The sequence below is a fragment of the Anabrus simplex genome, chromosome 3 (genome assembly GCF_040414725.1).
Source record: "Anabrus simplex isolate iqAnaSimp1 chromosome 3, ASM4041472v1, whole genome shotgun sequence".
In the NCBI taxonomy this organism is placed as follows: domain Eukaryota; kingdom Metazoa; phylum Arthropoda; class Insecta; order Orthoptera; family Tettigoniidae; genus Anabrus; species Anabrus simplex.
The window spans coordinates 458,770,809-458,790,169 of NC_090267.1; the positions used below are offsets into that span (position 1 = coordinate 458,770,809).

Sequence of the window (19,361 nt, forward strand, 5' to 3'; positions counted from 1 at the left end):
TGGAAAATTGTCATTTTCATTAACTATATTACTCTGATTCGTTGTCGAAACCAAATAAAATACTTTTAATATTGATTTAATATGGGGTCACGTAATCTGCAAGTACTCCCATTCTGCATTCTTTCGTAATATTAATATAAGATGCTATTTTTTAATTACTTCTGAATGACAATCAGTTTCTGTGTGTGTTATTATTATTACTATCGTGTTTCAGGAAATGACAGGAAAAGGCTTCCTATTATTTGTTCTGGGATTGTTGGCAGCTATTCTTGACCTTACAGGTAAGTCTGATACATCAGTAGATTGTGTTAACGTTATCAATAAAGACTGAGAAAAATGAGGGTTTGCTATATCGGAAATGTTGTTATTATTCGATTTTCAATTTGTAATTGTAACTTAATCCGCCTCTGCGATGTAATGGTTAGTGTGATTAGCTGCCACCCCCGGAGGTCCGGGTTCGATTTCCACCTCAACCATCTTCGAAGTGGTTTACCATGGTTTCCCACTTCTCCTCCAGGCAAATGCCGGGATGGTACCTAACTAAAGGCCACGGCCGCTTCCTTCCCTCTTCCTAGCGTATCGCTTCCAATCTTCCCATCCCTCCACAAGGTCCCTGTTCAGTATAGCAGGTGGGGTCCCCTGGACGAGGTACTGTTTCTCCTCTCCAGTTGTATCCCCTCAAGCTCCAGGACACTGACCTTGAGGCGGTAGAGGTGGGATCCTTCGCTGAGTCCAGGGGAAAATACTACCTTGGACGGTAAATAAATAAATAAATAAATAAATAAATAAATAAATAAATAAATAAATAAATAAATAAATATATTAACATCTCTTCAACACGTACTACATGTACGGAACAAATCCTAATAGGTTGAATGTTTATTTCGATTACAATGGGGTCGTGAAAATTCAATATTCGTTCATGCACCTAGTTTTCCTTTCTCCAAAGGTTTCCTTGATTTTCCTGTATGCAGCATCTAAACCTTTTATCGTTCACCCTTCCAGTGTCCTACGTGGCCTGTACAAAGGTGATGTATAAAATAGATCTAACTTGCATTGTAAGGATGAAAATATACGCACAGGCGAGCCTTCCAAATAATATTACCTGTTCTCTTTCAAAAATTAACTTTGCATCATATTTTGCCTTGCCATGTTTCCAGAGTGTCATGCGGGAGAGCGAGGTCGTGTGGTGTGCTACTACAACCCAGGAGGCCAGTACAGACCTGATGGCTTTGGGTATTCTATTGACAACATCCCTGGAAATTTGTGTACACACGCTGTCTACACGTTCATTGGCATAGATGTGAATAAATGGGAAGTGAAAGTCGTCCAGTCAGATGTGAGTATGTTTTGTGGGTTAATCCTACACCCTACTGGCCGATATTTCTACAGTATAATATTATTTCCTGTTATTCTCAGGCTCAATTCCACTTATCTGTTTATGTGTATGTGTCATAAGCTGACATGACCTTCACTATCTGAAGTTACCTTACGACCCAGGCGGTTTTTCTTCCTAGGGGTATTCCGGACGTATTACTTGTCACAAGACATGTGGAATCTATACAGGGTGAAGCGAGATTCGCGCACTCGGGCGTCGCAGCACGACTCCTCACATGCCAGCAATAAAAAAATGTATCTCACAAAAGTTCGTCCTGCGAGTATTTCCAGCAGATAAAGAACGTTGAAAAGTGGCAATCTGGCAACACTGTAACCACATGTAGGGTAACTATCTCTGCCAGCACGTACTAGTCGTGCTGTACAGTTGGTGCAGTGGATTAAATTTTGGGTTAGCATGCAGGAGGTCGAGGGTTCGATCCTGGATTGAGGCGCACTTTTTTACTTGCTAATTTACATCGGACATTACATACTGTTGTTCTTTTCAGACCCCGACGGTATTACGTATAGAGGCCTAGGGATTCTTTCATTTTCATGCCCTTCGTGGCCCTTGTCTTTCTTTGGCCGATACCTTCATTTTTCGAAGTGTCGGACCCCTTCCATGATTTCTCTCTGATTAGTGTTATATAGAGGATGGTTGCCTAGTTATACTTCCTTTTTAAACAATAATCACCACCACCACCATCACCTGTCATTACATTATGAGCTGATATAATGTTTTTAACTGTTAAAATTAACAATGGTCCGCCTCTGTGGTGTAGTGGTTAGCGTGATTAGCTGCCACCCCCGGAGGCCCGGGTTCGATTCCCGGCTCTGCCACAAAATTTGAAAAGTGGTATGAGGGCTGGAACGGGGTCCACTCAGCCTCGGGAGGTCAACTGAGTAGAGGTGAGTTCGATTCCCACCTCAGCCATCCTGGAAGTGGTTTTCCGTTGTTTCCCACTTCTCCTCCAGGCGAATGCCGGGATGGTACCTAACATAAGGCCTCTTCCTTGCCTATCCCTTCCACTCTTCCCATCCCTCCACAAGGCCCCTGTTCCGCATAGCAGGTGAGGCCGTCTGGGCGAGGTACTGGTCATTCACCCCAGCTGTATCCCCGACCAAGAGTCTGAAGCTCCGGGACACTGCGGTAGAGGTGGGATCCCTCGCTGAGTCCGAGGGAAAAGCCGACCCTGGAGGGTAAACAGATGATGATGATGATGATGATGATGATGATAAATGCTACTCTCTCAGTCTCATTATCTGTCGTCATTTGCTCACTAAGAGATAAGTAACCTTTCCCCACGCATTACACATTTATGATACCATGACCTCATAACATCAAATCCAAATAACATGTTTTCCTCATGTGACTGCTAGCTCCTGACAAGTTGGCAACACTGCTCTAAAGTTTCTGGCAAACCTGTAGAAGAAAATAGGCTACGTTATATGGACATGCTTTATTTCCATGTCGGATCTCATTTTCTACAACTCTATAAACTATGGTCGTTTGACGATAAGTCGCTCGGGTGAGAGGTAAACATGGCTGCCGCGCATGCGCGTCTCAAGTCTCAATGCCTGACAATAAACAATAACTGTCCGTCCACAGATACTCTTGCGAAATAAAATGCTATTCTGAAGCTTCAAAGTGGAAGTGCAATTATGCTTTACAGTAGTTGCACATTTAGCCTACTACAATTATAAGCAGGTACGGCATATGAACAAGTTAATAGTGAACATGCATCTGTTTCAGAGAGTTCGCATTGACTGTCACGACAAATGTTTGAGCTTAGAGGAGAGCCCCTCAGGGTGCATGCACCGGCGCATTGCGCGGCGCAAGGTGCAAAAGACTACTTCGCCAAGTTGACCAGAGTGCAGACCCCCCACTCCTCGAGTTTGAGCAATAGTGCTCTCTCTCTCTCTTTCCCTACGCCTGTCTCGCTCGCTCGGCCTGTCTCTCCCCTCCCCTTGCTCCTCAGCGTTCCACAATCCGAGCCGAATTGAGCCGAGCTTAGCCAAGTCCCCTCGAGTCAAAACGCTGGTCTGAACCGAGCCGAGTCGGACCGATGCACGGTGCACAGAATCTCTGCGCATGTCTGAGGTTTTGGGCGTTTGAGAGGCCCTGGTTTAGAGTGTAGTACCTGTTACTTGTGCCGTACATACAAGCTGCCGCGACTTCTCGTGAGACGCAGATAGTAGTCATGGGAAACACACGGGAACAGAACGTACCAGCATACCACACGAAACACTTTCTTCCGTGAAATGTTCAAATGCATCAATGCTAACGGAAGACATTATGCAGGCTACCACGCCACCGTGGAAGGAAACGAAATACCGCGCGCAAAAAAAAAGAACCATGCGAGAAGTAACTTTATACGCATATGACCTAGTGATTGTGATACGAGATAAGGTGATGAGTAGGGCTCGGATGTTTAGGAAAAGTCATATTTTTTCTTTGCCTCTATTTTCTTGCCTGATTGGATGTTGGTGCAAATCAGATGGTTATCGTCACAATTAAGTGATTTTTATTTGTCATTTAAGTGCATATTTTGGTTATTTTCGTCATTAGGTCATATTTTGAGCTATTTTCGTAGAAGCGTCATATTTCGGTCATATTTTGGCGGCTTGATGACAGCTGTAGCTGTGCAAAATCATCTTTAACTTACCGAATGCGAACTAGTGCTCACAAAACTGCTTCTTGGTATCACATCTGCAGTTAATACGAGTGGAATACTCTGCCTCTTCTATCAAGATTGGACAGGAATTGTTTTCCAACAGTTTGTTAGAAAGTCTGGCATATATACGGTATATAGTCGAACTTTGGAATTATATCCAGCGCAATTACTCGTTTAGAAATTGCTAGCTTAGAAATTCATGCAAGTATTGAAATCCAGTACAACAATCATATGGAATAGTTGCCGAGAATGTAAAACGTAATCTTCAAAACACTCTCGCCAACTATTTTCGAGTCATATTTTGTAATTTTTACGTCATATTTCATCACTTTTGAGGTCATATTAGGTCACTTTTGAGGTCATATTTGCTTGCTTATTTGGGCTATTTATAGGTCTTAATCATCCGAGCCCTAGTGATGAGTGTTAATGAGTGTTATCCAGGACCTCATGAAAAGATCACTCAACCTTGTGGAGAACTGGTGTCGGGAAGAACAACTATCAGTGAAACCGAACAAGATAACTCTGGTCCCTTTTACAAGAAGGAGAAAATTAGAGGAAAACGGATCACTGAAGCTCTTTGGGCAAGATATATTTATGGAAGAACAGGCACTGCACCTAGATGTAGTGTTAGATAAAAATCTAACGTGGAATCCACGTATAGAACGGAACATAACATGGGCCAAGAACTTGCTGTATACATGTAAAAGAGTCGTCGGGAAGACACGGGGCCTAAGAACCATCAATGGTAATGTGGACATACGCAATGATCATTAGATCGTTGATGGCCTATGCTGCAATCATCTGGTGGCAGAATGTAAGCCAAGGGAAAGTTGGCAGTAGATTGGATAGCCTACAGAGAATGGCATGCATATGAGGGGCTATGAGAACTACGCCGACAGAAGCCTTGAATACTTTACTAGACCTCCCATCACTATGCATTTTCATAAAAAGAACAGGCTAGAATGAGTTCATATAGATTGGCATAATCAGAGTGGTGGAATGCACAAAGACCCAATCTAGGACACTGTAAAATTAACAGAGTAATAACAGAGGAAGTTCTACACATTCCTTCTGATCATATGATACCAAAGTACAACTTTGAAAAACCGTTTGAGACCCAGATAATAAAAAAAAAGAAGACTGGGATATCAACAAATGGAATACTGAAAAAGAAGATATAATGTGGTGGACTGATGGCTCAAAGACTGTGGGTGGCACAGGAGGAGGGATCAACGGGGGAAGACCTGAGAGATCAATCCAGATGAGTCTGGGCAGACACACTAAAGTTTTTCAAGCTGAAGTGATAGCAATCACAACATGTCTTGAAGAAAATCTGAAAATGAACTATAAGAATAAGAACATTTTCATTTTCACAGACAGCCAAGCGGCCATTAAGGCAGTAGAAACAGTCCGAATAATATCCAGAATTGTCTGGTACTGCCACTCACTTCTCCTGAATCTCTCAAAAGTACAACATTGTCAAAATCATATGGGTACCAGGGCATGCAGGTATAGAAGGAAATGAAAAGGCAGATATACTGGCCAGGAAAGGGGCAGAAACACATCTTGTAGGCCCAGAACCTGTATACGAGATTTCCTATGGACAAGCCTGATACTACATAGGAAAATGGGTACAAAAGAAACAAATGGAATACTGGAAAATTACTCCAGGATGCAGGCTTGCAAAGGAACTGATAAAAAGACCAAACAAGAAGCATACTAAAGAACTGTTGAAACTCAGCAGAGAAAATATAAGATGGGTAGCAGGATTGTTGATAGGACACTGCCATCTGAAAAAACACCTACATAGAATTGGAGTAATAAGAGACAATATATGTAGGAAATGCAATGAAGCAGAGGAATCAGCTGAACACATACTTTTCGAATGCGAGGCGCTGGGTAGAATCAGACTCTCCACTCTAGGACTACCAAGTGAAGAGAGAGAGAGAGAAAAAATCCAGAAAGGACCCAATAAGAACAACCAGCAGCTTTGTGAAGGGAGCAGGTATATCTACTATCTGCGCTCTTTTTAGCGATAGATTTACACCCTAGTGCTGAAGCGGTCGACCTCGGCAATCTTCGAGATTCGTACTGGCAATCTTCGAAACACAAATTATGAATCGCTTATGCATCGCTGTACGACGTCTGGCGTACACTTTACGTACTAGTACTGTTGTTATTTACACAGTAAAGCCAAACTATAGAATTCACTCTAGGAATAAAATTCGCATCGAGAAATGTTATATAGTGTTATATAATATGTGTGTGGCACAGTTGTTGGCTTAAAATAACAAAGGTTTAGAAAATTCATATCGATCGATCGTATTATCGATTCAATTCAGATTTCATTTCCATTCAGTTGGCAGTACTAACGGAATCGGAAGGGCTCCCTCCTTACTTCTCAAACCCGTACACAAATCTATCGCTAAAAAGTGCGCAGATAGTAGGTGGGAATGAAGGAAAAACATGGTAGCAAAAGATCTTAGAGGTCGACGGTAATTAGAAACTAATATTTAGAGACCCCATGAAAAAAAGAAGAAGAAGAAGAAGAAGAAGAAGAAGAAGAAGAAGAAGAAGAAGAAGAAGAACTTCATAACCCCTAATTTTCAATCGCAGCTTTCTTGATTGGTATTAGGTAGCTGTTTCCGGCGAGGTTTAATACGGTGTTAGTTAACCCTCTACCGAAATAGTTCGGTGATTTGCAAGAACTAGTTAAACTATTAACTAATCCAGGGTGGGAGTATATTGAACCCTTGTTGATGAAACCGTGTTTAAGTCATTTGCAGTGTTGCCAGCTCTTTATTTCAACTGAACGTTCCCGTTGCACGGCTTGACACCAGCTCATCTGGGCTTCGTTGTCCTCGAATGTCTCTTTTTACTCTAATCAGGCGAATCCCCATGAAATTGACTATCCAAGGCCAGTAAAGAAAGCCTTCCTAACAATGCTGTGTATTGTTTCAGGATCCTCCTAAATTCAGACAATTTGTCAGCCTCAAGGAGAGATATCCGGATCTGAGAACACAAATTGCAATCGGAGGTTGGAGCGAAGGCGGGAAGTCATTCTCAGATATGGTTAGCAATCCAAATAGAAGAGCCAGTATGATCCGCAGTATAGTCGGTAAGTACAGCACCTCTTTATTGCCCTGAAGTGAACATAACCAACCCAGTAATGCCCAGACAAATCATATTGTGTTACACAAGTTTTGATATAATTTAAACTACTTCCTATAGCCTTAGTTTATTTTTATTTTTCAAATTATACACAATCAGTTCATTCGACCTTCTATCCGCCTCCTTGGGTGAATGGTCAGAAAAGAGTTCTTCCGTTCAGAGGGCCCCGGGTTTGTTACCCGACTGGACCAGGGATTTTAACCGCGTCAGGTTAATTCTTCTAGCTCGGGGACTTGACATTTGGTTAGTGGATACATGTTAAAACCGAACACAAACGTGGCAGTTGTCTGGACCATTCCAGGCAGATTCTTAGACGGTACCTGATGCAGACACTGTACCGAGAACAAATCACTTGAACATGTCTTAGTATTCTGTGATAGAGGAACATTACTACGTGATTCGCGCTATCACACGGTGAGGTCTAAAATCGCTAATGCTTTGCGACAGATAGGGTTGCACGTGCACGAATAAATCTAAAATGTTTCCTCAGATGGGTCTTCTGTACTAGGTACTCCGACCGGCCAAATGAGCAGAGAAGCGGTGGCCACGACGGCTCTACCGAGCCTTTACGCCTCTGTATTCGGGAGACGGAAAGGGGCTAGTCTCCACCGTCGGCTGTCCTGAGAATGGTTTTCCGTGGTTTTCCATTCTCCTGCACTAAGGCGAATGCCGGGACAGTTCCTAGTATAGGCCACGCCCGCCAACCCTCTCACCTTCTCCGCACATCTCCCCCTCCGAAACAAATCCCCTGGCCTGAGAGACGACGTCAGCGTCTAGGAGGCCCGCCTCCCCCTTCAGGGGATGAATGAAAACTTTTAGTAGCAGTAGTATGTAATAGATCTACTGATAGGAGCACGAGGTGCTATACCTTGTTCTTTTTTTTAGGAATTTCGAGAAAAGTATCACATTCAAACTTCCATACGAGATGAGATACGCTAGTCACCATAGTCTTAAAGAAGAAAAGACAAATTTCGAATCAACCCCTTAATGCACACAGGGGAAACCAGAGTACCCGGAGAAAAACCTCTGTCCCGCACAAATCTCACATGGAGATGCCGGGATTTTAACCACGGAACCCATCGGTGAGAGGCCGGCGCGCTGCTCCCTGAGCCACGGAGGTTCTCCAATTTTGTATTTTTAAAAATATTATATTCATATAATATTGTTATATTTGAAGTGTCCACCTCCATAGCGTAACGGTGTTAATAGCTGCCGTCCTTGGGGCCACGGGTTCGATTCCCGGTACTGTCAGAAATTCAAGAAAGGCAAGAGGGCTGGTATGTGGTTGGAATGGTACATGCAGCTCACCTCCATTGGGGGTGTGCCTGAAAAGAGCTGCACCACCTCGTGATGAGGACACGAGTTCACTTTGTCCGACTCGTTTGCTGAATGGTCAGCGTACTGGCCTTCGGCTCAGAGGGTCCCCAACATCCCTGCAACTCACACACCACACATAACACTATCTTCCACCCCAATAACATGCAGTTACCTACACATGGCAGATGCCTCCCACCTTCATCGAAGGGTCTGCCTTACAAGGGCTGCACTCACCTAGAAATAGCCACATTAAATTATTATTATTATTATCCCCCATGGTAAATTGTGTGAAGGCGTTGTTCACAGGATAATTCTGTACATTTATTTCAATGGACTCGGTAGACTGATATGTAACAGCCTGTTCTGACTCGGCGAGAAAAGCAACGGGGAACAATACTATTTTTTCCTTATTTCACTTCCTCAGTGACAGTTAGGTTATCTATAACAGTTGATGGTGGATTTGTTGAGGATCCAACCAGCTTTCAGTCTAAAACTTAACATGCACCTATATACAGTATTTTATGGGGCCAATATTATTGGCTCTTCACTACATTAAGAATTGTTCAGCTTCTTCTTCGTCTTCTTTTTCTACCGCTTTTCCCACATCTGTGGGGTTACGGGTGGTAACTGTGTCAAACATGTGGATTTAGCCCTGTTTTACGGCCGGATGCCCTTCCTGACGCCAAACCTATATGGAGGTATATAATCACTATTGCGTGTTTCTGTGGTGGTTGGTAGTGTAGTGTGTTGTGTGAATATGAAGAGGTAAGTGTTGGGACAAACACAAACAGTCAGTCCCCGAGCCAGAAGAATTAATCAGAGGTGATTAAAATCCTCGACCCGGCCGGGAACCGAACGCCTCAACGCTGGCCATTCAGCCAATGAGTCGGACATTATCTCAGCTATGATGAATAATTTATATATTTACATAAACTGCAACGCCGTAGGACTTTCGCAGGATCGAATTTAAAAAGCATTCAAATAGTTATTAACAATGTTGGAGGAACGCGGGGATCGGGGGTCCTCCACCTGTTGGAAAGTTTGATGACGAACACAAATAGTAAGGAGCGCCGGAGAGACAGATACACCCATCCGAACCGTGTATAAGCTTGTGGAAGCTTATGTACATTTGTGTAAGTTTTGCTTGTTGTTGTACATCTACAGAAAAATGAGAAAAGGTCTTATTTTGCAGTCTATTGTTACAAAATATAGAAACAAATTCATTTCAAAAGAATATAATATATAAGTTTAAATTAATCGAATATAAAAGGACTAGTTTATCAAGGAAAATCTGGTAAATGTAAAAATGCAGGTCATCATCATCATCATCTGTTTACCCTCCAGGTTCGGTTTTTCCCTCGGACTTAGCGAGGGATCCCACCTCTACCGCCTCAAGGGCAGTGTCCTGGAGCTTCAGACTCTTGGTCGGGGGATACAACTGGGGAGTATGACCAGTACCTCGCCCAGGCGGCCTCACCTGCTATGCTGAACAGGGGCCTTGTGGAGGGAGGGGAAGATTGGAAGGGATAGGCAAGGAAGAGGGAAGGAAGCGGCCGTGGCCTTAAGTTAGGTACCATCCCGGCATTCGCCTGGAGGGGAAGTGGGAAACCACGGAAAACCACTTCCAGGATGGCTGAGGTGGGAATCGAACCCACCTCTACTCAGTTGACCTCCCGAGGCTTAGTGGACCCCGTTCCAGCCCTCGTACCACTTTTCAAATTTCGTGGCAGAGCTGGAAATCGAACCCGGGCCTCCGGGGGTGGCAGCTAATCACGCTAACCACTACACCACAGAGGCGGACAAAAATGCAGGTACGGTACTAAATTAAATAGAATGCATTTGTCTATATCCATCTGCCTGTCTTGCAAGCTCTTTATTAAGGTTGGCTGCAGATGGGCATATTTGTCATTGTTATATTTTCTCGGGATGAGTTCCCCCGTCTTCTTGGCTACAAATTAACGGCTGGTTGTTTATGCAACTTGTTTTCAAAGCGGCCCTTCTTTTACACGGCTGGAAAGATGTAAGCTGGAGGCGTTAGTCAAGTGATTAAATTACACTAGTGTAAAAAGTTCACGGGTGATATTATCTATTGAAATGGAAATCTACAGCCTATTTACAGTCATTCCACCGGGTCAGGAATGGAATTAATGAAGCCCCCATCAAGCAGCGAGGATAGGAATTGTGCCGACTGCCGAAGCCTGTCACACTCCTCTAGGAACAATGATTAATGACTGACAGATGACATGAAATGATATTGGAGAGAGTTGCTGGAATGAAAGATGACAGGGGAAACCAGAGTACCCGGAGAAAAACCTCTGTCCGGCACAAATCTCACATGGAGATGCCGGGATTTTAACCACGGAACCCATCGGTGAGAGACCGGCGCGCTGCCCCCTGAGCCACGGAGATTCTCCAATTTTGTATTTTTAAAATCTATATTTATAAAACACATTTGAATGACTGAGATTTGTTTGTTTACATTGTTATCGTAAGTATATACTCTTTGAAATTATATATAATAAATGTGTGTCTGTTGAAGCACATTGAGAAGGCGATGAAATATACAGTTAATTTATTTTATCGCACATGTTCGCTCGTTCGTAATCTGTTTACCCTCCAGGGTCGGTTTTTCCCTCGGACTCAGCGAGGGATCCCACCTCTACCGCCTCAAGGGTAGTGTCCTGGAGATTCAGACTTTGGGTCGGGGGATACAACTGGGGAGAATGACCAGTAACTCGCCCAGGCGGCCTCACCTGCTATGCTGAACAGGGGCCTAGTGGAGGGATGGGCAGATTGGATGGGACAGGCAAGGAAGAGGGAAGGAAGCGGCCGTGGCCTTAAGTTAGGTACCATCCCGGCATTCGCCTGGAGGAGAAGTGGGAAACCACGGAAAACCACTTCGAGGATGACTGAGGTGGGAATCGAACCTACCTCTACTCAGTTGACCTCCCGAGGCTGAGTGGACCCCGTTCCAGCCCTCGTACCACTTTTCAAATTTCGTGGCAGAGCCGGGAATCGAACCCGGACCTCCGGGGGTGGCAGCTAATCACGCTAACCACTACACCACAGAGGCGGACTATCGCACATGTGCGGTAGCATAATTTTATTTAACAGTAACCAAAAGGAAGCGTACTTTTTACACACACAATTGTTTAGGAAACGCCTAGATTTTGGGGCCTATCCAGAGGCCGCAGGATAAGGTGTTAAAAACCCATCCTGTTGAGGCTACCTAAGGACAAGTTTGCATTAAAATTATGTTAGCGCCTATTCACCTTTAATAAAGATGATACCATTCAATGTCCCACAGGATTTATGAATCAGTATGGCTTCGACGGCTTCGACCTGGACTGGGAGACGCCGGGTGACGCAAGTCGCGATGGCGTTCCTGCTGACAAGGCGAACTTCCTGGCCTTCGTCATTGAGTTGCGGGAGGCTTTCAATAAGCAGCCCCGTTACTGGGAGATTACAATGGCTGTCCCCACCGCCAGCAAAGCAGTAGATGACGGCTTTGCTGTTCCCCAGCTCTGCGAGTAAGTATGACACACCACAACCAACAACACCTAGTGACTCGTGTCTGGTAATCAAAGGTCATGAGCTGAGTAAATTCTGTGTATATTGTCCTGACTCAATCGTCTTATTTTTCCTATCTGATGTTCCCTGATCAATTCACTTTCTTTTTCTTTGTTAATGACCGGCATTTGCGAGACCTAGGGGAGATCATTATTTCCTTACCTGGCATAGGTGCTTTCTCCACCCTCACTCCCACCCCCACAGTACCCCTCTTATAGCTGAACGCGAAATATTTCTCTTCCACCTACAGCAATAAAGCCATTTCGTACAGTACTCGAAGGAGTGGAAGGTAAGGCCTTCCACTTTACGTAACCTCGACACTATGTGAGATAGAGTGGTAAGCTATATGATCGGCCGCGTTTTCCCCCCAGAATTAACCTAGTACTCAATTCTGGTGCAGGCTGAGTGAACCTCAGGGTCGTGTGCCTCTACAGAAACGGAAAACGTTATTCTAAATTTTTCGAACCCGCGTCCTTCCCAGTTAACGAACTACTGAGATCTCGAAGCATTTCCCTTCCAAACAACCATCTCCTCTAACATCACCTAGACATTTAAAAAAAATGAAAACTTCCGAAAATGTTTAATGTTGCTAAGCACTTCACAGTTGTATCCCCCGACCCAATGTCTCACGCTCCAGGACACTGCCCTTGAGGCGGTGGAGGTGGGATCCCTCGCTGAGGTACTGGTCATCCTTCCCAGTTATACCCCCGACCCAAAGTCTCATGCTCCAGGACACTGCCCTTGAGGTGATAGAGGTGGGATCCCTCGCTGAGTCCGAGGGAAAAACCAACCCTGGAGTGTAAAAAGATTAAGAAGGATTAATTCCATCCTGGAGGTGGTTTTCCGTGGTTTCCCACTTCTCTTCCAGGCAAAAGCCGGGATGGTACATAACTTAAGGCCACGGCCGCTTCCTTCCCTCTTCCTTGTCTATCTTCTTACCCCCACAAGGCCCCTGTTCAGCATAGCAGGTGAGGCCGCCTGGATGAGGTACTGGTCCTCCTCCCCAGTTTTATCCCTGACCCAAACTCTCAAGCTCCAGGACACCGCCCTTGAAGGCGCTAGAGGTAAGATCCCTTGCTGAGTCCGAGGGAAAACCAATCCTGATGGGGAAACAGACTAAGAAAGGAAGAAAGAAAAGAAGAAAGAGAGAAAAACTGATTGACGCGACAAACTTATGCTATCGGATAAATATCAAACGTGATCTGGGTAGAACATCATTATATTACAAGTAATGAAAATAATTTTATTTTCCGTATTGAAAGAATCTTAATAATAATATAAGAGAATTTATTGGACTCCAACCTATTCAGTACATTACAGGATGTTAACATTTTTAGTTAAACATCGTTAAAATGGAGACATGCTTCGCCCCTCATGTGGGGCATCATCAGTCATATCAAAGCACCTCAAAATTAAACCAGACGTCTGGTTGGAAATTATGAACATAATATGTAAGAAAGAATACATTAAAAAACACGTACAAGGTCCTATCTTAAACGAAATAACAATAGACTAGTTACACATAGTAAAATACGCTAGTGGTTTCTTAATATTATATATATATATCATTATATATCTCTCAGGTATGTTTCACCTTGTGAAATATTGCAACCTGCAAAACTTTTGTAGCACTGTATGTGTGTCTACCGCTCAGTCCCATTTCTTGATGCGGGTTCGGAGATGACGTGAAATGGATTTATATGGCATGCTTTTTAACGGTAGGTTGCGCTTCCTGACGCCAACCTCAGCTGAGGAGCTAATGAAGATAAAATAATGGTGTATGAAATTGGGTAAGGAGATTGAAAGAATCAGCTTTGGCCTATGGACAGGAACTGCCCTAGCAATTGCATGTAAGTGAAAATGGAAAAGCACAGAAAACTATTCTCAGAACAGCCGACGGTGGGGTTCGAACCCACGCGTCTCCCGAATGCGAAGCTTGGCTCCATTGCTGTAGGGTGTTAACGTGAGTGGTTTTGTTTGAGTACTGTATCTATATAAATAAAATGATAACGACCGTGTGTCCCTACACTGACTATTTTGGCGAAGTTTTCATTCAGTTATCCGCTTCACGTGTAATGATGACAATCTGCATATTTTTTAGCTTTGGTGGTTCTTTGTAGACTATGTTTGTTTGTTCGTTTGTTTGTTTCTTTGTTTGTTTGTTTGTTTGAGTTCTTAGGCCTATAACTTGAAAGCTACTGGATATATTTCTACCAAACTTCATATTTAGAATCCACCTGTTCTTGGGTAGGTTTTAGAACCAATTTCTATTGTTTCTAAATCTCTGAATTGACAGAAAGTTTATACGAAACTGAAACCTAGACTGTGCACTCCCACAAAATATACACAACCAAACTTAATGGAAATCTACCTACCTTAACGGAAATCAATTTCTAAAACTTTTTTCTCATGTGCATCATTTCGATACGAGGATTAATAAGGGAGATATCATTAACGTACCGTTTTTAAGTCTAAATTCGAGCGGACTTCCTTTCTCGATTTGTCTGTTCGTCCGTTTGTTGAGTTCTTATAACTGGGAAACTGCTCTGTATATTCATTTCTACCATGCTTTATATCTGTTCTTGAGTAGGTATTCGGGTCAATATTATTTCTAAATCTTGGATTGCTTTGGGGGTTTATTGGAAGTTGAAACAGTGATTTTACCCTCCCACAAAATAAACATGACCAAACCTAATGGGAAACTACCAGCGTTAATGGAAATCAATTTCCAAAAAGGTCTTCATGTGTGCACCTTTTCGATAGGAGGATAATAAGGGGTCCGCCTTTGTGATGTAGTGGTTAGTGTCATTAGCTGCCACCCCCCGGAGGCCCGGGTTCGATTCCCGACTCTGGCACGAAATTTGAAAATTGGCACGAGGGCTGGAACGAGACCCACTCAGCCTCGGGAGGTCAACTGAGTAGAGATGGCTTCGATTCCCACCTCATCCATCCTCGAAGTGGTTTTCCGTGGTTTCCCACCACTCCTCCAGGCAAATGCCGGGATGGTACCTAACTTTTTTTTTTTTTTTTTTGTAGGGGCTTTACGTCGCTCCGACACAGATAGGTCTTATGGCGACGATGGGATAGGAAAGGCCTAGGAGTTGGAAGGAAGCGGCCGTGGCCTTAATTAAGGTACAGCCCCAGCATTTGCCTGGTGTGAAAATGGGAAACCACGGAAAACCATCTTCAGGGCTGCCGATAGTGGGATTCGAACCTACTATCTCCCGGATGCAAGCTCACAGCCGCGCGCCTCAACGTGCACGGCCAACTCGCCCGGTAGTACCTAACTTAAGGCCACGGCCGCTTCCTTCCCTCTTCCTAGTCTATCCCTTCTAATCTTCCCATCCCCCCCCCCCACAAGGCCCCTCTGCAGCATAGCAGGTGAGGCCGTCTAGGAGAGGTATTGGTCATCATCCCCAGTTGTATCCCCGACCCAATGTCTCACGCTCCAGGACACTGCCCTTGAAGGCGGTAGAGGTGGGATCGCTCGCTGTTTCCGAGGGAAGAAACAACCTTGGAAGGTAAAGAGATTAAGAAGGAGAATACGAAAAGGATAACAAGGGAGTTACCAGTAATGGACTGTTTTACAGGCTGTCATGACATTTCAATGTCATTCGATAGAATAGATAATATCGTCATGATTCTTCAGCCAGAGTGCCACTCCCGGTTTCAGATGAACAACGTGTAAGCGAGAAATAGGGAGAATTAGGAGAATTACGCACAACTTCGGACCAGGAACTGCATTTTTGAATAAACTCTGTGATCTACCCCAATCTCTCTCCACTTTGCTCAGCTTTATCGTACTTCACATTATTGCCACGTGCTTTCGTAGAAGGAGATCAGTTTAACATGCCGTATTAAACGTTTGAATACAGGCATGTAACTTCGCTAAAATTAATTAAGGAATCGTGAAATCGATTACCAATTGAAGACATGGATGGAAGAAGGGCGACGATGGGATAGGAAAGGCCTAGGAATGGGAAGGAATCGGCCGTGGCCTTAATTAAGGCACAGCCTCAGCATTTGCCTGGTGTGAAAATGGGAAACCACGGAAAACCATCTTCAGGGCTGCCGACAGTGGGGTTCCAACCCACTATCTCCCGATTACTGGATACTGGCCGCACTTAAGCGACTGCAGCTATCGAGCTCGGTGCGAAGAACGGGTACATATGCTATTTAGGAGTAAGTTCCAATCGATGTGCATTGACATTCATCTACCTACAATTAGGATACAAGTAGTGGTTCTTGCTTTGAGACAAACAACTGAACAACCATCCTCTCTTAACACTAATCAGAGGAAGAACATGAAAGAGTTCCAACCCTTCGAAGGATGTGCCGGCAAAGGGCTACAGACGACTTGAAAATGAAGGACTCCTTCGGCCTGGTTAAACTAATACCCTCTTGGTTGGGAGAGAACAAAAGTTGACCACGAGACGACACAAAAAAGATACAATTTTGGAATTTATTCTTCTTAATCTTTTTACACTCCAGGGTTGGTTTTTCCGTCGGACTCAGCGAGGGATCCCACCTCTACCGCATGAAGGGCAGTGTCCTGGAGCTTGAGACTTTGTGTCGGGGGTATAACTGGGAAGGATGACCAGTACCTCGTCCATGCGGCCTCACCTGCTATGCTGAACAGGAGCCTTGTGCGGGATGGGAAGTTTGGAAGGGAAACACAAGGATGAAGGGAGGAATCGGCCGTGGTCTTAAATTAGGTACCATCCCGGCATTTGCCTGGAGGAGAAGTGGGAAACCACGGAAATCCAGTTCCACGATGGCTGAGGTGGGAATCGAACCCCCTCTACTCAACTGACCTCCCGAAGCTGAGTGGACCCCGTTCCAGCCCTCGTAACACACTTCAAATTTCGTGGCAGAGCCGGGAATCGAACACCGACCTCCGGGAGTGGCAGCTAAACACACTGGCCACCACACCACAGAGGCGGACTACTGTGGAATTTGCTGTAAGTATAATGAATGCCACACTCAGCTAGGCAACCCATAGTCGTCAACCCATGTTCCAAATTTGAAAAGCCTGGGCGGGTGTTACTCTTTTTTGGTCGTCTTTTACTACAGGCTGGAACCAAGCAAGTTCATGTGACTCTTGACATCGTTATCATAGCCCCGTTATTACCTGGAATCCGAACCACAAGGACCTGATTCATTTAATTTAAAAAATCCCACGTATATTGGCCAGAATACGAACTGCGGCGCCGCAAAAATTGTGGCCAGTCGATTGCTATCGGCCTTGAGTCAAATCTTAATATTTTATTCCCTGACTTGCATTTTTTAATGGAGACTGGGATGTGTGAGTACCTGAGGTCAAGGCTGGCCAAAGTGTGGCTTAGCGCTAAGCGCGAAGTTACATAAGGATGACGTTTGGCTTCTCGTAGCTACCTACCTGGTTGATGAGCAGGTGGCCTATGTTGGGCAACTTCTTACCCATTCAATCACTCTTTTGTCTATTTTTTTAAAATTATTATTATCGTGTGGCTATTTCTAGCCGAGTGCAGTCCTTGTAAGGCAGACTCTCCGATGAGGGTGGGCGGCATCTGCCATGTGTAGGTAACTGCGTGTTATTGTGGTGTGTGAGTTGCAGGAATGTTGGGGACAGCACAAACGCCCAGCCCCCGGGCCATTGGAATTAACCAATGAAGGTTAAAATCCCCGACCCGGCCGGGAATCGAACCTGGGACCCTCTGAACCGAAGGCCAGTACGCTGACCATTCAGCCAACGAGTCGGACATTTAATTTTAAAGATAAGCATACAAGAACCTCAATGGCTCAGGCGCAGTGCGCTGGCCTCTCACCGCTGGGTTCCGTGGTTCAAATCCCGGTCACTCCATGTGAGATTTGTGCTGAACAAAGCAGTACTCCGTTCTTTCCTGCCATCTGTCATTCCAACAACACTCCCCAATATCATTTCATTTCATCAGTCAGTCATTAATCATTGCCACAGGAGAGTGCGGCAGGCTTCTGCAGCCTCGCGACTAGATTGGGGCTTTATTCATTTAATTCCTGACCCGTTCGAATGACTGGAAACAGGCTGTGGATTTTTATTTTCATAAAAGTTATACTTTTCAATAATTGCTTCTGTTTAAAATTTCGTTTCAGGCAATAGGCTATCGTTACTTCCCCCACAAAATTTGTTGATCGTGAATGCAAACTGTTGTCGTGTATACATTTCTGTCTTCTTCTTATCTTAATCTGTTTATCCTCCAGGTTCGGTTTTTCCCTCGGACTCAGCGAAGGATCCCACCTCTACCGCCTCAAGGGCAGTGTCCTGGAGCTTCAGACTTTGGGTCGCGGGATGACCAGTACATCGCCCAGGCGGCCTCACCTGCTGAAGGGATGGGAAGATTGGATGGGACAAGCAAGGAAGGGGGAAGGAAGCGGCCGTGGCCTTAAGTTAGGCACCATCCCTGCATTTGCCTGGAGAAAAAGTGGGAAACCACGGAAAACCACTTCCAGGATGGCTGAGGTGGGAATCGAACCCACCTCTACTCAGTTGACCTCCCGAGGCTGAGTGGACCCCTCGTACCACTTTTCAAATTTCGTGGCAGAGCCGGGAATCGAACCCGGACCTCCGGGGGTGGCAGCTAATCACGCTAACCACTACACCACAGAGGCGGACTATACATTTCTGTCACGTAGCCTAATTATGCTGGGTACTACGTGTGTACATGTTTACGTTGACGCCCACTGACTGTGTCTGAATACTGATGACACAACACGAACCAGGAAACCTTCGTACATACTGATTGTTATGTAACCTTTTGGACACAGGAAAATTATACTTCTAGCCCTTCAGGCTAACAACGGTTAGCAGAGGCGAGGGTGGGTAGAGCGTCGGAAGTTTCTCGGAGAGTGCTCGGAGATGTGTGTGTGTGTGTGTTTTTTTTTCAAATGTTTTCTTTACACCTAAAGGGAAGCGCCCTCTCTCTGTCCAAGAGATTAGACGGGGTTTGGAAAGATGTGAAAAAAATGAGGGAGACGGGTAAAAGGCGATTTAACTAAGATTGGATATTTGTAAGCGGGGTGTACTGTAGTTATATATAGTGCTTTATTGACAGAATTACAAATACAAGTGCTTTTAACTGAGATGAAAAGAAGGGAAGGTTTAAGTTAGGTTGTAAGGGATAAGATGAAGGACAAAGGAGGAAAAGTTGACAAGTGAAGTGAGGAAAAGGCGAAGGATGTCAAAGGTAGATGGTGGTGGTGAAAAGTAACTGGATTTGGGTGGGGGTGGGTAAGGTC

At 44.6% G+C, this 19,361-nt stretch overlaps 1 protein-coding gene across 1 annotated transcript in view; it reads left to right on the forward strand.

Moving 5' to 3' along the window:
- Positions 1-217: 217 nt before the first annotated feature.
- Positions 218-19,361, forward strand: part of LOC136866859 (endochitinase) — a 73,055-nt gene continuing 53,911 nt past the window's right edge. Inside the window, exons 1-4 of the mRNA XM_067143954.2 lie at positions 218-281; positions 1,161-1,339; positions 7,011-7,167; positions 11,845-12,067. Coding sequence (XP_067000055.1) covers positions 218-281; positions 1,161-1,339; positions 7,011-7,167; positions 11,845-12,067 — 623 coding nt within the window. The remainder of the gene's footprint in view (positions 282-1,160; positions 1,340-7,010; positions 7,168-11,844; positions 12,068-19,361) is intronic.